This window comes from Ammospiza caudacuta, chromosome 3, assembly GCF_027887145.1.
Source record: "Ammospiza caudacuta isolate bAmmCau1 chromosome 3, bAmmCau1.pri, whole genome shotgun sequence".
Taxonomy (NCBI): Eukaryota; Metazoa; Chordata; class Aves; order Passeriformes; family Passerellidae; genus Ammospiza; species Ammospiza caudacuta.
Window position 1 is genome coordinate 29,382,280 of NC_080595.1, and position 16,468 is coordinate 29,398,747.

Below are 16,468 nucleotides of genomic sequence, written 5' to 3' on the forward strand. Positions count from 1 at the left end.
AATACTGTTGATTATGGCTGACCTGGAAATCAACCAGAAGAGAGGGATGGGGAATACCAATATCAGGAGTCATTCACACTCTTAAGAGAACATTGTTTTTCAAGGTGAAAACAAACATGAGAAGATGAATGTGTTTTTATATGTGTAATCATTTAAATTCTATCTAAAATCCAACAATATAAGCCTTCGACCATAATATATTAAAAAGTATACTATTAGAGACTGTTGGAATTGCTACAATTTCATTGTCAGTCAGTGATTCTCTCTTAATTTGAAGCACAGAATTGCAATAATGGCAAGTACTGGTATGAAAGCATAGAGTATGAGGAAGTCAGCTGTGAACCGGGACAATGCCCCGGGATAGTTCTCTTCAATGAACCGGACGCCTTGAGAGAGAACACATGCAGCATTATTTGCAGTGGAACTGTTGCCTTCACCTGTCAAAAGAAACAATTTCTTCAGTAGGTAAATCAGTAAAATTAAAACTCAGACTCCAGTCTCTAACTCATGCCTTAAATACACCTCTTTCTGACATCACTTCCATGAAGAACCATACCCACAGCAGTATTTCTCATCACCATGGAATAAAACCAGACAAGCCCTGTGTTTCTGCAGTTAATCCATGACATACTTTTTGAAGGCAAGAACAAATGATCACTAGGAGCTCTCTCTTTTGTTCATGCCAAACAAAGATTTATGGCTTTTCAGACACATTGTCTGGAGTGGCACCAAGAACCAAAGATGCCCCATGTGGTAGACTTACTGTGTTCATATGTGTTGAGGGTTCCAAAATGCAAGAAATGGTGACTGTCTGAAGGGCACATTAAAAATGAGGTGTTCACTGGTACTAATAGAGTCATGGATTTGTTTTCTAACTGTTGTTGATCTTGTAAAAAAGAGGTGCAGGAGAGATTAATAGATAAAAATATGTAGCCTTAGAGAGGAGCACAGACACCTGGCTACAGCACCACAAATATCCTAGGGTAGGTTCCAAGCTGTAAGTTTTACCCCACTAATGTGTATTAGCTCCTAACCCTGCCACCCTGACTGATTCTCTTGTTTTGCAGCAAAGCACAGCCTGACAGACCCAAGCTGCTCAGTAAATACCATGGAAACACATTTGAACTGAAGCCTCTCTAGTATTAAGAGGAGATACTTGGTCAGCTGTTACCTCTCAATACTCCCTCCACTGATGTTTGATCTTAGATTGTGCAATTTTCTTGATGTTCTATTTGTGAATATTGCACAAAAAAATAATTCCAGACTGTAATAAACTTAGCTTCCAAAATTCCTCCAAAGAGGGGATAAGAGGTGAAAAAGAGGAAGATGGAAGTACAGGAAGAATGAAAAATGGCTGGAACAAAAGAATCAAATTCTGCTCTAGCTTAATGATGTGGCATTATAGTCTTCACTAATTAGTAAGTTCTTTTTAGCAACTCAAAAGTTACCTTTATTTTATCAGGATACATGTACAAAGAAGGAAAATAAGCATCGACATCTCATTAAAATTATTTATAATGGACTTTTTTTAACACTTACCACATGTGAAGTTTAAGCCATAAAATTCATTGACTACAAGGATTTCGCTGCCGTATCTTTGAAATGTAAGAAAACTGAGTAGTTTCAAAGGTTTTGGCATTTCTTCAATGGTCCTTAAAGAAACAAAGAAGTTAAGCTGGCTTTTGCTACATACTAAGTGACCCCAAATTAAAATAAGCTCTCATTGTTTGTAACCTGTGACAAAAACAATTTTTGTCTCTACCTGTAAGGTTTTCAAACATAAAGTCCAATTTTAGGGCTAAATGATGAGACAACCATGAAGGCTGTCCCTGACTTCAGTACAGTGTCACAACATTCAGCCCTGACTTGTTTATGAACAGTCACAAAGAATTCTATGGTTGTTTGCTGTTCACATGGCAGTGATAAACTGAAAATGACAGGACCCAATATAAACCTTACTTGCAAAAATGACTTGCTTTCCAAGTAAGAAACCATCATCCCTCCCTCCATCTTTAAAATCAAGTAATACTGAATAGGAATTCATTGCCCCAGTAATAACAAAGCAAAAATGAAGCAAAAATAAGGAGAAGAAACATTCAACAAGACAGGGCAATTTCAGCATCTAACATACTTCAAGACTTATAATTCAACAACAACAAAAAAAAAAAATAACAGGCAAAACCCCCAGCAGTCTAAGTCTCAATGCTATTTTTAATGTCCTTCAGTGATTATGAAGATCAATCAAAAAGATTCATAATATAAATGAGCAAAATCTGTGCTGTAAAATAAGGTTTGAAACCACTCTAATGCTTTTAAGTTATCACTAAGGCATTAGACTACAGTAGCAGAAATAAATGTCTTTCATTATAAACACACATCTTCCTGAAATTAGGCAGGGACTAAATAATTAGACATTAACCTAGCTTTATATTGTAAGTGTGAGCTGAGATCTACTTTAAAGAGACAAAGCATCATCAACTTTGTGAAGATGCAGATGGTTTTCTTGAGAACGCCATGTGTTGTTAGGCTTACTTTCATTTTCATTAGGAAAGCTGCTTTTAACAATTACACAGTTATTCTGCTATGTCCCTCAAAAAACTCAGTCATTTCAGTATTGACACATACAAGGGGGAAACTGTTCGAACTTCACACAAGTAACACACAAGCCCATCTATTTACACAGTAATAGAGCAAGTGGATCACGATTTTTCTGCGTAATTACTGCACTACTCAATAATTTTTATAGATTTCAGTCTGTACGGTAGAAAAAGGGACTGAAAAGTTTACTGGCTAAACTGGATAATAGTACTGGATAAACATACTTGAGAGCAACTGCTTTTTTAAACCAGCATTACCTGTGTTTAATGTCATAAGTTCCAGCAGTTACTAAGATATATAGGAACAGGGATTTTTTGTAGGCTCCTTTAATGAGGACAGCATTTCACATCATCATGTCAGCATCGATAAAAGAATTCAGATCAGCTGATAGATATTAATTTTTCAGTTTTATCTTCAATGTATTTGCAAAAACTGGGGGAAATCTTCAGTATCTTTGTTGATATCTAAAGATACTAAGTGTCTGGTTTTGTGTTTAGTACAAGGCCCAAAAAGATTAGATAGTTCTGCCTCTGAAGGAGCACAGCTGCTCTTGCTTTTTCATTGCTACCTGTGCATTACTGGATTTCTGCAAAAGCAACCGTTCTAGAAACTCTTCCACATCAATGTTAACAGCAACACTGTAACAAAGTAAGATTTTTTCCTACCTTACTAGTCCCGTTCCCACTATGACACCAGCTGAATTAAGAAGCACAATGCCACTCTGGACTATATTTGGATCTTGAACCATGCCAAATAAAACAAGTGTTATTAGTTCACCAATCATGTGAGAAGCTAGGACAGCAGCAAAGAAAATTCCAAATCTGGAAGCATCAGGATACAATCCTATAGTCCTGTACAAAGATGAGCAGAAGAACAGTTAAAAAACAATGTTTGGGTAGTAAACTTGAAAAGTAGCTTTTACTTTTGTTTCTATTTGGGTTTTTTGCAGTTATAGCTCATTAAGTGAAGAGTTTATGCCTTAATCCTTAGTATATTGTTTGGAATCTTAACACAAAGGACATCTACTTACTATCACTATGTAAGTGCCGATACATGAGGTATTCTCCATCTAGATTGAAGAGGGTTATGCAAAGATGTAATTCATGTAGAAACTCAGGTTTTTCGAAGACAATCACCATGGCTTTTCTATTCCTTAAACCAACCTGCTGCTTCTTGTAAAGTCTTTGCAGTGGGAGTCATTCATGTAAGTCACATATTTAAAGAACATCTTTATGCAGGTAATTAACAGATGGGATTTTGCACTTCTGATAATGTGCAAGCAAACATAAGCATGGATATACTCAATTAAAAGAAAAACTAATTGAATTTACCACCCATGTAATTCACACCAAAGCAATTTCCCCCATACTCCTAATTCTTTAATGCAACATGCTGTTCTCAGTTTTCCCCCAGTTAACCCAAGGGAAAGAGTCCTCTCAATCTATACTCAAAATTAAAAAGTTAAGAAAAGCCTGCAATTGCTAGACAAACTTAATTCAGCCTTATAGTGTATGTGACAGATGACAAAACCCTTTATTACACTGTGACACATTACTCTTTTTCCAAAATGCCTCATACTAAAATTGCCTCACACTAGGTGCACACTGCATGCTTTGCTTAGCTCACAAGCAGAAATTCAACATTTACTTTTCTTTTTTTTGTTGCTCAGTGCAAGACCCTATGGGTCTCTTTTAAATCCACTATGTTCAAATATGGTCTTCAAAGTATCAATTTTCTCATAGGCTTTCCTGCAGTGTTTCTTGTAACACCAGAATATTTTATAAATAGATGGATGAACATTGACCCTTCCAGTATTAAACACTCAGTGAGGTAGCAGGTATTTAACAACTTTTAAGTACAGATTGGTGCAGAAGAAAGAGTTTTCCAAAGTCCTACCAGAAAACTATCACCTCTGAGCTGCTCTGCTTTACACAGATGTATGGAGACACAGGCCAGTTAATCTGGGGTATGAATAGAACAGAAGAAAGAAAGAAACAGCCCAAATAGAGAATATTACAGCAACAGAACAACAACATGATGTGAACTGTTAGAAGATTTCCCAGAGGTATCTTCAGCTAGGAAAATCTGCACAGACAGGACCTTCACTTGGTTGCAAGAGGCCCTCTTTGAACTTGGCCAAACCTGCCTCGTGTCTGATCAGGTCAGAGTTTGGGTCTGCCTGACCCAACTGGCTGCCTCCACAAACACAAACTCTACAAGAAATGGCTTGTAAGAACCCATGCCAGAGGCTGGCAAAGCCTCTCAAAAAGTTAGTTCATTCCATAAAGTTCAGTCCTGCATAACAACTGCCAAAATTTCATCCAGAAACTGCTTGCCCTGAGAGGTTAAGAGCATTGTGAAATCACTTTGACACATGCCTGATGGCTTCCAAACAACTGCAATATTGGAAAGATAATACCTGTAAATATTATCCATTAACTGGAGCCTCACTATTTATTGTTGGTTGTGTTTGAGCCAACAAAAACACAGGGGCAAAGTCTTTGCCCATGTCGATTCCCTGTTAGTTATGGAGTTGAGAGAGTCATGGAGCCTGGAAAGCTGCTTGCCAAATGGCTCTTTTCTTGGCACCAGTCACAAACAGAAGGTCAGCACAGCATTTAGTGGAAGGAACAGTCATTTCTGTCTGTCTGTCTGTGAAAAAAAGTCTTCTCATGGAGCCCTGCTTCAAGCAGATAGCACTGATATCTTGCAGAAATAAAAGCCCAGGTAGCTAAGGGGATAAAGGAGGCTACTTTTCATATCCACACCAAACTAGAAAACAACCTGCCCATGCATGCAAGTCCTCACACCTGGAAGAGCAGAAATCTTCCTCTCAGGGATATTCTCTTTTCATTGAGATTTCAAATGGAAAGAATTAAGTAAACATTGAGCACAACCCCTCATTGCCTACTATGGACCAGAAGGAAGAAGGGAATAGTCATCCTTTTTTCTAAGATTTTCCAGATGGGGGAAAATTGCTACAAAATTCCCTGAGCAGAAATTCTGCTTCAGAAGTCCATTTTGTGTAGTTCTACTTTATCCATTTTCCATTCATCTTACTGGAAATTAAGAGCACTAACATGCACAGCTACAGCAGAATGGCTTCTTCTGCACTTTAGCTCTTTTATGAGGGTGTATCCACTTATCACTTTTGAACAGGTCATCAGAGAACATGCATCCACAACACAAACAAAGCCTGCTCATCACTTGTGCACATTTCACTACAGATTGCCAAATGATTGGACCTGTCCCAGGAAAACTAAAATGAACTTTGGTGCACTAGACATCTCTCAACATTAGAAAAGAAAAAGATTGAAGGACAGAAATTTGTCCTTTTCTCTGGAGGGTATAAGAAAGGGATCCAGATTTCATCACTTTCATATGCTGTAGCTAAACCCCAACGTCCCAGGAAATAAAAGTTTTGTTACTGTCATGTGCCTACAGCTGACATCCTCAATTTGGGGTTTTTTCATTTAGTTTGGGTTTCTTTGGTTTTTTTGATTGTTTGGTGGTTTTCTTTTTTGTTTTGGTTTTTTTATTTGCTTTGGTTTTTGTTTTGTTTGTTTGTTTGTTTTTCCTGTATTTCTAAATGCAATGTAAAATGACACTTTCTGCTTTCAATATGACAAAAGTATGATAACTCTCCCAGGTCCATTAAAACTTTGCAAGTTACCTAAAGAACTGGTAATTTATTTACTGGGGATGTGTTTTCAGCTCTGCCTGAAAGAGAAGGGCTAATTTTGTGTCATCTTTCCTTATGCTTTCTGTGTATTCATTTTGAGAGACAACAGCAGGAAGCCATGCCAGGAGGCCTTTTGCTGACATGTTAACTGACACTGGTAACAAAAACAAAAAGACAACCCAACAGATGGTCCAAATGCTTACCAGTATATGAAGGTGCTGAAAATGGCCACACTGATGACACTGAAGGGCAGGAAATGGACTATATAGGCCACAAGCATTTGCCATTTCTTATACAGGCCATCTTTACTTTCTTGGTCACTGATAGCACGTAGAGCTGGGACTGAATTAAATATATAAAAAATGAAGTAAATTATCATTAAACAGAAAGAGCAAGGCTTGTTGCTAGCAGAAATTATCTGAAGCACAGGGACAACTTTGAGAATATAGCACAAACATTTTGCATAAACTACTCTGATCCCTTTTTCCCTCACTGTAAATGCAGAGTATGTTCCCTGCAGATTGCAAACATTGGTAGGTTTAATGAAAGAGGCCTAACTTATTAGCATGCAGGACAGCCTTCTTTTTTTTTGCATATACAAATTAAGGACATGAGAAAACCTCTGTCACTGGTCAATTTATTGAGGTACTCTGATTTCAAGCTCATGACAGCAATGTATGGTCTCTACATGAGCAAAACAGTTTTAGGGCTGTAAAAAGAAATTACTGTTGCTTTCAGTATGGCACCTGTAGGAGAAAAATCCTTTTAAAAATGTAATTATCACATAATACTCATAAATCCAATTATGCTTAATTGCTGTCAAAGTTGGTTTGTATTTCCATCTTTTCCACATGTCTGGTTTTGAGCTCGCTTAGGTATTAGCTAGACCTAGACTTTGTCTTGCCTATAAAATGCTACACACAGGGAAATCTTTTGCACAGTTTAGAATAAAGCCTTCATAGACAGGCCAGCTATAAAAAAAAAGGCAGGGATGAGAGCATATTCCCTTAAATTCCATTGAATTTTGTGCTTCTGTATCAACTCTGACATTACCTAAGACCAGTGAAGATCCTTTAAATTACAATCTTCAAAAAAGACTTTTTCTTATTTAAGGCAGAGTGGCAGCAGCACCTGCTGCTGCACGTAGGACAGGACAGACAGACACTCACACAGGGCCACAGCATTGAGCATCCCTGTGTAGGGGGGGGCACTCACACACTGGTAGACAAGCCCCACACGGTCCTGCACGGCTCCCTGGGTCAGGTCATTCCTGAGCCTAAGAAGGAAAACAGCTACAAACAAGCCGAACAGCAGGTTCTGCAGGAGGCGCATGATGATGCCTATCTTATCTCTGGAGAGATTTCTTGTTGTTCTCCTGAAACAAAACAACAATAAAAGGCTTGCTAGCTACAGCTGAACACATGTCGGTAGGGTATTCAGCTTTGAACAAATCTTAGACACACAGTGGCCACCAAGAGCTAATATATTAAAAAAGATAAGGGACAAGGACAGTGGGAGATCAAATAACCAAGGAAGTGCATCTATACATGGAGGGGAAACCTCAAAGATTAGTGGAGAAGGAAAAAATATTTGCTTTAAAAAGGGGGGCAGGGGAAGTCTTACCGTAAAAGAATCAGTATTTGCTCAAAGCCACTGGGTGAGTCTTTGTTTTTGAATGGTATTGGTGGCAGCTCCTTCATGTACTTTGGTTTTTCAATGGCTGCCAGTACTTTGCTAAAGATCTCTGAGTTTCTATAGGCTGATACAAATTCCTGAACTCTATTGTAGGTTTCAAGTTCGTGTTCCTTGCTTCGGGTGTCCACAGATGTCAGATCCACTGTAAAATGACAAAGCTTTTAGTCTATATCCACATCACCTTCCCTTCATACCTTTTTCCCTGTGCAACTAACTTCTTCTTGTATCCATTCTAAAATATGCAAAGATGAAAAGGTCAATTTAAAGTATTCAAGGCTTCTCTTTCCCTTCTGTTAAGATGCAGCAGGAATTAATTAACTGCAGCCACAAGAAATCTGTGGTTTGTGACCTCTGTAGGACCCTGCAGTTCAGGTCCTTAATGGAAATGCAAGGCCCAAGCACTGCGCTGGTCAGACCTTTAGCACTCTCCTTGCACAGAACAGAGTTGTAGACAGCAAGACAAAGCACCAGAGGATGAAGATTCCTGAAGATGAAGAGATGACTTATCTGGTCATATATTTCTCAGGTTTTCAGGCAAATGCTCAGACGTGGCTCCACGGCTCCCCCCTGTCCTCTGCCCACTCCTCCCTAACTATGGATCTTCATTTTTTGCTTAGTGTGATCTCACACTGTAGAGACATTGCTCTTCTCTCCTTGAGCTGCTGATGTATTGTTACACTGGGTTTCACCTACCTCCTTTGCAGACATACTTTTAATGTGAAGTTAGAGGATGTTCAGCTGGCCAAATTCCCCTACCAGGCTCAGCCCAGGCTGAAGGAAGCAATACTGACTGCCATGGAACTCAGGAAAGGTAACTATTTCACGGAGTTAATGTTCCTTTCTAATAAGCCCACCAAAACATACTCCTGGCACCAGCAATTCTTTTGCTGGCAGATGGGAAATTTGTGTGTTCCATTTTTACAAGTCACACAGATTCAGTAATAGTGCTAAAATGCCTTAGAAATTTCCCTTTTCCCTAACAGCAATGAATTAGCCAAGGTTTTGAAAACTGGATTGTTGTTCTCAGCAATATTTGTTCTTGCCCAATTTTATATTACTCTTCTACATCTGCTAAGAGGTCTTCATCAGTTATTTATTCCTAAGGTTTCTCTCATCCTTAGATTTCAGTTTCGCAATGCTCTGTTCAACTTCAAAATGTAAATTCAACAAAAGGAGGTCTTGTCCAAGATTCTTAAGTTTCCTCAAAATCTGAATTAGGTTTATGAATAGTACCCTGGTGTTCTAAAAGCTGGAATTCAACAGAATTGTCTTTAATGGTAAACACATCCAAAATGAAGCCTTTGCTTTTACAAATGTGAACATCTGAAATGCAGAAACACTTTCTGAAACTTGGCCAGTGTGACTTGCTGGAGGTCACACAGGAAAGAAATGGCAACTGGGTGTGCTATAAAAGAATTGTAACACTGACTACTAACTAGACCAACCAGCTAACACCTACCATGCATTAGTACTTTTTACAAACATGTGACAGTTCAGCAATATAATCCACACTCAATACACAGGATATATTTTCCTCTGTTGCTGGTGTAAATGATATCAGAATCTGTCCCTTCATTCACATCAAATCACACAAAAAAAATATAAACTACCAATTTTCAAAAGACTAAATATTCTGATGATTCTTTGCTCTAATCTGTATTTTTTTCCTTTCTTGTCACATTCAAAGGTTGACATTTGAAGAATGCAGTACTTCTTTACCAAGCTTTTTTAAAAGTGGGTCTAAATCTCAAATCATCTATGCTTTTCAAGACTATTCAAATTCATGAAGGCAAAATTATCCTCACTGTCACACCTGTATTTTCAGCTTTATCCCATTCCAGCTTCATGTCAACAACCTTCCTCTCTTCTCACTGAGTTAAGAATGCCATGTAGACAATAGGAAAACACTGCCTGTTCTGAATGCAGCTTTTTGAATTGGCCAAATTCTCTGGTTAGTGCTCAGCTAGTACTGCCAGAAATTAACCTAACATGGATTTAAATAGAGTTATGTACATATATGCATACCCGTACTCATACAAACACACATTCTCCTCAAACCTGTGCCTGTATGGATGAGACACATGGATGTCCTGCAGCAAAACCAAGTCTCCTGCTGACCCTTTTTTTTCATCCTGAATTGGTAAAACAATACTCTCCAGTTTATGCCAACAGCTATAATCATCTTGCCATCATCATTTCCTGAAGCATCCATTCTGTTCCAGTTGTCCACCCTGGTATTAGCAACTTCCCAAAACTTTCAGAAACCTCAAACTTAGAATTGCTGGAAATTGATGCCTCAAGTCATCCCGTATTTATTCTACATCCTTCCCTCCACACAACACTTTTAAGTTGCTTGGCATCACAGAGTCTGGAGGAGCATGGGATTTTCCACAATTTTGGAATCAAAATAATTTTCCAACATCCAGTGCACAGCCACAGCGAAATGCCATCAGGAATCCACAGGTTTCATGAAGCTGAGATTCTTTTTTTAGTGGTAGTTTACTCCTTTACTGCAAATATGGCTATTTGATGGAGTCATTAGGAATGACATGGGAGCAGCCCCTCCCTGAGCTGAAAACAATTAAAAAGTTGGAGCAGAATTCAAATACATTTCTATCTCTGGAAAAACTTTAACTTGGGGAAAAAAACAAATTGTTTTACCAAAACAACTTAGACAAACTTACCATAGAAGTCAAAAGGGTTTGATTGTTCAGGACAAGAATAGCCACAGTCACTGAAAAATGAGATCATTTCCATAGGGCTCCCACAGAAAACCATTTCTCCAAAGCTCATGATGGCTATTTTATCAAATAACTGTTGGAGGAAAATGAATATATTAGCAGTATGTACTAAGAATCACAGAATATGCTGACTTGGAAGGAACCCATCAGGATCATCTCGAGTCCAACTCCTGGCCCTGCATAAGACACCCAAGAATCACAACACCATGGGCCTGAGAGCATTGTCCAAAAGCTTCTTGAACTCTGTCAGACTTGGTGCTGTGGCCACTTCCCTGGGAAGCCAGTTCCCAACCACCCTCTGTGTAAAATCTTTTTCTAAGATCCAACATAAACCTCCCCTGTCACATTTCAGGCTATTCCCTCAGGTCCTGTCACCACAGTGATCAGATCAGGAGTGCATTCATTGTGAGTCCAGCTACTGTCTTGGTAATAGAAATGCTTTGATGGGAAAAATAGTTTTGACACATTCAAACTTCCTTACTGTATTTCTCCAAAAGACATTTGTCCTTTCTTTCACTCCTCTCACTGGTGGTTATGCAAAATGACATATCTTTAAGCTCTAGTGGTTCTCCAAACTGTCAATGACAACAGCATACAGAGGTAATCCACAAAAAGAGATGTGGCTTTCTGACTTCACTCCTAATGCACCTTCACTTACTGATTGACCCCTTTGGTGCTTGATAGCCCCAGTCTGTAAAACCCCCAAATTGTTGGCAAGATTATCCTGAAGTGCTTAAGGACTCTAACAGCACTGCTCTCAAGTGAACATTTGTCAGGACAAGATTCCCACTAGCTGTAATCAATCCATGTTCTTAAGACACCAGGGCTGCTTTCAGTCCAGAAAAACACTGTTGCTCCCCTCTGGCTCCACAGCCATTTACACTCCATTCAGTCAGCCAGGGGAGAGGAGTTTTGCATTCATGTGGCAGGTGGTGGATAAGAGCAAAGTGAGAAACAGTAATGGGAAGAGAGACATGCTTTCCCCAGCACAAACCCTGCATGGCAAGGACTGCCCCACCACACAACCAGGGTGTACCCACGTGCCTTGTCATGACTTCTCCCACTGGTTCTGGTTTGGGCAGTTGCATAACACAAGTGTTACGTACACAGTCAGACTCCACACTTTTCACAAGGCAACGTGTGCTAAGGGCCCTGTGACTGGGTCAAGGCCAGAGCTGCAAAGTTCAAGAGAAGCCTCTAATTAAGCAAAGGAAGGGAAAAGAGGCAGCTGTAGTGGGTCTTGTACTTCCATCCAGAAAAAAACCTAAGTACTAAAAGGTCAGGTGGAAAAGCCAATAGTGAGTAGGTATCACCTACCTTGAAAAGTTCTGAGCGAGGCTGATGGATTGTAAGGATCACAATCCTGTCTCTGTGTGCAAGCTCTGAGAGAAGCAAGACAAGCTGGTTTGCAGTCAGGCAGTCCAGCCCTGTGGTTGGTTCATCAAGTAGCATCACCTCTGTCAAATGACAAGGAATACCTTTAAAATTCAGGTAAATGAGGAGCAAATGGCATAGCTTCTGCCCTTAAAGCTAATTTGGCAAATAACATAGAAATTACTTTGTAGGTGAAGTTCCACACATAAAGCAGGGTATACACAGATATTGCCATGACAGGATCTTTCAGTTTTATTTAGTTTCAGTGGTTCTGTTTCAATAACTAGGAATAAGGACATTAAAAAATATTTCAGAGCATAATACTTCTTTTAAATTCATGTGAAATCTGAAAATTACCAAGATAGTTTTGATGCATACATCTGCTTTCAAGAACAATAATGATAAATTTCAGCATTTACAAAATTGTAAACATAAGCAACAAAATTAGCTAGGAGTTATATATTCTGAATTAAATTTATATATACACATAGAATTTGTAATGAACAAACCAAGAATTGTTAAAATACAGCAGATGCAATTCTATAGATTGAAGCAGATGTTACTGCCTTTTCTTCATTATTTTACTGCTCATGAAAGAGGAAAACTTATCATCAAATCCATTATTTTTATAGAGATGACACATGGCACAGAAGAGGGCAGTCCAACCTTGGTCAGGGTACGAGGGGAGGAGAGTTTTCACTCCAGGTTTATCTACACAGAATTACTATAGTGTTTACTGTAGAGTTTAGTGAGCTCCTGAGCAGCAACCACACCCCAGGAGTCACCAGTAGCAAACATGTACCTCATGCTATTTCAACTCCTTCCTGCCTAATATGCAGTTGTAGCACATCCACATGGCTACAAGGACTCCAGCATCCAATAAATGCGTGCTGTATGTTCACTCCATGAGATTCTGGCACCTTCAAGAAACTCTCTCAAAACTGACAAAATTTTTCCCATGGATAATCCTTCCATAGTTACTCAGCTTTGATTTCCTTTCACTGGAATTTTTTTGGCACTGGAATATACATGGCACTCACACATACACAGATGAAGGGCAACTACTCCACTACAAGGCTCAGTGCTTGCACATGTATGGCTCTAATGTACTCAAAAATGATAAATTAATGGGCCACGGGCAACATTTGGGAAGGGTGAACCCAGAAAGACTTAAAATGGATAAATCCAAGTCTAAACCTATGTTCAGTCCTTAAGATTTTTAATTTGTCTGTTTTCCAAGATCAACTAACAGATCAGTGGCTGACCTCAGCAACTGCTTATTCTTTCTTGTCATCACCAGAGTGGCTTCTGCTGAACTTCAGTTCTGCATTTGAATTGAAGAATGCAAATGCTTTTGTATTTTCAAGTGGTTTACAGGGGCCTGTGGTAGGAGCACAGTGACACAGCCTTGCTTTATTTTGAGAATCCATGCAGTGGTACTTACTGGGATCTTGTAAAAGCTGGGCTGCAACTGTTACCCGACGCCTCTCACCCCCAGAAATTCCTACAACATTCCGGCTTCCAATTATTTTGTCAGCAATGTGGCCGAGACTCAGCTCAGTCATAACTGCATCTACCTAAAAAATAATTGCAATTTCAAAGCACTAAGAGATAATCCACAAAGGATACCTGTGTGCAATGGCAAAAAAAAAAAAAAAAACAGAAAAAAAGAAAAAAGGACATAATTTTAAGTTACAGCTTTACCAATATTCTGCATGCATCCATTCTAGTTGGACGTATCGAGCCTAATGTCTATTTGATTATTTTAATACATTATTTAAATTATTATTTTTTTAAATTTTATTTCAGTGTATTCTGAAATGAGTCAATTTTAACTTCGCTTGACATTAAGAGATTAAGAGTCCAGAGGTGACTAGAAGTTAAGGTGTGGAGCGTAATGTGCTCTGGCTTCCAAAATCAGGGAGCAGGAAGCACATCAATTCTGGGAAAGTATAAAGTACTGAGTGGGAGACTGGGGAAGAGAGAAGACAGAAAGCAAGACCATCTGGTCAGGAATATCCAGTTTTACTTTAAACAGAATTCAGAAAGAGTTCTTTAAGTAAATCCAAAACACACTGATTTCATCAAGAAAGTAGCTTGTAGGAGGCTTAGCAGACCAGTGCTTTTTTGAGCTAGTGGTTAGTGAGAGATACCTACAGGAGACAGAGTGGTGCCAAAATCAGTAGTGCTGTCCATGAGAACTGCCAGCACACATGGGCCAAAATACCCCAGAGAACTGAGGTTCTCCTGTGGGGAAGGGGAACTGACCTCAATACCAGGCCCAGCATCTCCTTCAGTGGTAACTGCTTCAGCTTGCGGTGGGAGTTCTGTCCCAGCATAATGGGGGTGTCCTGGGGCACCAGCACAAGCCCCTTGGAGAGGTGGGAGCACCAGAGAGCTTGTGTTCTACCCCTCAGCAGGGGCATTTCTACCCATTTGAAGAATGAGGATAACAAAACCTCATAAACATAAAACAGAGCCATGGATGGAAAGTGCTGCAGGTGAAAACACTACATGACATCCTGTATGACTTTCTGGTGGAAGACTGTAAAATACAAACCTTCTTTTTGATGGAGCTGTTGGAGCATTTCTTAAGAGTTAGTAAAGCTGTGTAGGTCAAAGACTCCTGTACAGTGAGAAAGCTTAACAAAGTGTCATTCTGGAAAAAAAGTGAAGAGGAAGAAGGAGTTAGTTCTGTAGTAATTAATATTTTGTCCCTCTTCATGCAAGCCTAATCATTCATACAGCTTATTAACTGATCTGTCCCAAATTTCCTTGTAAAACCACATTCACATTACACTACTCCATTACGCTAGCAACTTCTTTTTACACAAAAGGAAGCACAGTACACAAAAGATAAATGTAGAAATCAACCTGTGGCACGTAAGAGAAGCAATCTCTGAACTGCTCCCTCTTCAGCTGATGCCCATTCACATACACTTCACCAAAGAAGTTGTCTTTATGTCCCAGTCTGCCTGATATTGCATCCAGAAGTGTTGTTTTCCCAGATCCTTTCAAACAAAAGAAATTAATCATGTGCTGAGATGAATTTTATGATTCCAAGAGTGGTAGCCTGACTTGGATGGACACACCCAAAAAGTACAAAGCTGGATATTTTCCTCAATAACTTTAAAATAATAGGGCCTGCAAATGCAGCTAATTAAGGGAAACTAAATAGGAAAATTAGAATGCAAATTAGCATTTAAATAATAAAAAATTCACACTCTGCAGTGAAACATTTGAGTTTTGAAGTAACCTTGTCTGTTATTGAAGTTATAATTGTTAGTTAGATGACAGAAGACTGAACTCTGAAAACCAAGCACCATTTTTACCAAGCAGAAGTTAAAATCAGCCACAATTTCTTTATTTAAAACACAGACCTCAGTCACATGCATGTCACTATGGAAGTCACCAGTATTAACTGTGATCTTATTTTGTTTAAAGTACTGGAACAACTTACCAGAATTTCCTAAGATCCCCATAATCTGGCCACTTTCTATGTGAAATGAAACATCCTTAAGTATTTGCCGGGTCCATTTTTTACAATATAATGAAAAGTTCCACCACGGGCCAACACGCTCTCTTGGTAAACAAACACCAATAAAACAATTAGAGACAGAATACGTAAAAATTTTGCATAAAGCAAGTGAATGGTTCATGGCTACCTGCATGTGGGATGGGAGCTGCAAGGACTTTAAAATATGGGAAAATAAAAATTAAAGTATTTTCTCCCTTGTCCTAAGGCTTCAACTTTGGCATTACCTGGAAGATAAAATGAGATCTGAGCACGTTTTTCAGAATGATTGCTAAAAAACTTTTGGACTACAACCAAAAGGGCAGCCATGAACTGTGGCTTTATTTGCTGATGATGTTTGCCAGGGTTAATCCACCCGTCCCTTTCCTTAGGGCCTCGTGTTATCCCCCTGGCAAGAAAGGCACTGGGAAAGGGCACTTTTGGAAATCACTGAAGCACGTCCTTCAGAGAGGCATGGAGGGGATGCGGTGGGGCTCCGGAGGCTCAGCCCTGAGGCGCCATGAGGGGGGCCCGGCACCATGAGGGGGGCCTGGCACCATGGCTCCGGCCGGGCTGGGCTGCGACCCAACCCACAGCCCACAGGGCCAGCCCTGCTCCCGCAGCCCCCGGCGCCGCAGCAGGGACCCTCCACACCGCCCTCTCAGCCCTACCTGATGGTGTAGGAGACACCCTGGACGCTGATGCTGTTGGGGAGTTGCCCCACAGCCATCCCGTTGCCTGCGTGCCCGATGCTGCCGCTCTTCTCCAGGGTGGGAGACGCTCTGCCCGACATCCTCGGGGCCGGGGCTCCGCAGCCTCCCTGCGTCCCTCACGCTGCTGGCCCGGTGCCTGCCACTGCCGCCG

General features: G+C 39.9%; 1 protein-coding gene across 1 annotated transcript; it reads right to left on the reverse strand.

Annotated features, from left to right (window-relative positions):
• Positions 1-252: 252 nt before the first annotated feature.
• On the reverse strand, positions 253-16,397 carry ABCG5 (ATP binding cassette subfamily G member 5). The gene is made up of 13 exons (XM_058802504.1): positions 16,276-16,397; positions 15,551-15,672; positions 14,965-15,101; positions 14,651-14,749; positions 13,535-13,667; positions 12,034-12,173; positions 10,660-10,789; positions 7,904-8,117; positions 7,450-7,655; positions 6,484-6,622; positions 3,264-3,449; positions 1,540-1,652; positions 253-437 (listed from the first exon to the last, which is right to left on the reverse strand). The coding sequence occupies exons 1-13, from the start codon at positions 16,395-16,397 to the stop codon at positions 253-255; spliced, it is 1,926 nt and encodes a 641-aa protein (XP_058658487.1).
• Positions 16,398-16,468: the final 71 nt, after the last annotated feature.

Bases quoted from the DNA above. Each gene is read 5' to 3' on its own strand.
- ABCG5 (XM_058802504.1), bottom strand. From the start codon at position 16,397: ATGTCGGGCAGAGCGTCTCCCACCCTGGAGAAGAGCGGCAGCATCGGG. The intron at 13,668-14,650 runs GTTTGTATTTTA...ATTATTTTTTAG, and splicing joins ACAGCTCCATCAAAAAGAAG to GTAGATGCAGTTATGACTGA. The intron at 1,653-3,263 runs GTAGGAAAAAAT...TGTTTCTTTAAG, and splicing joins GTGGGAACGGGACTAGTAAG to GACCATTGAAGAAATGCCAA.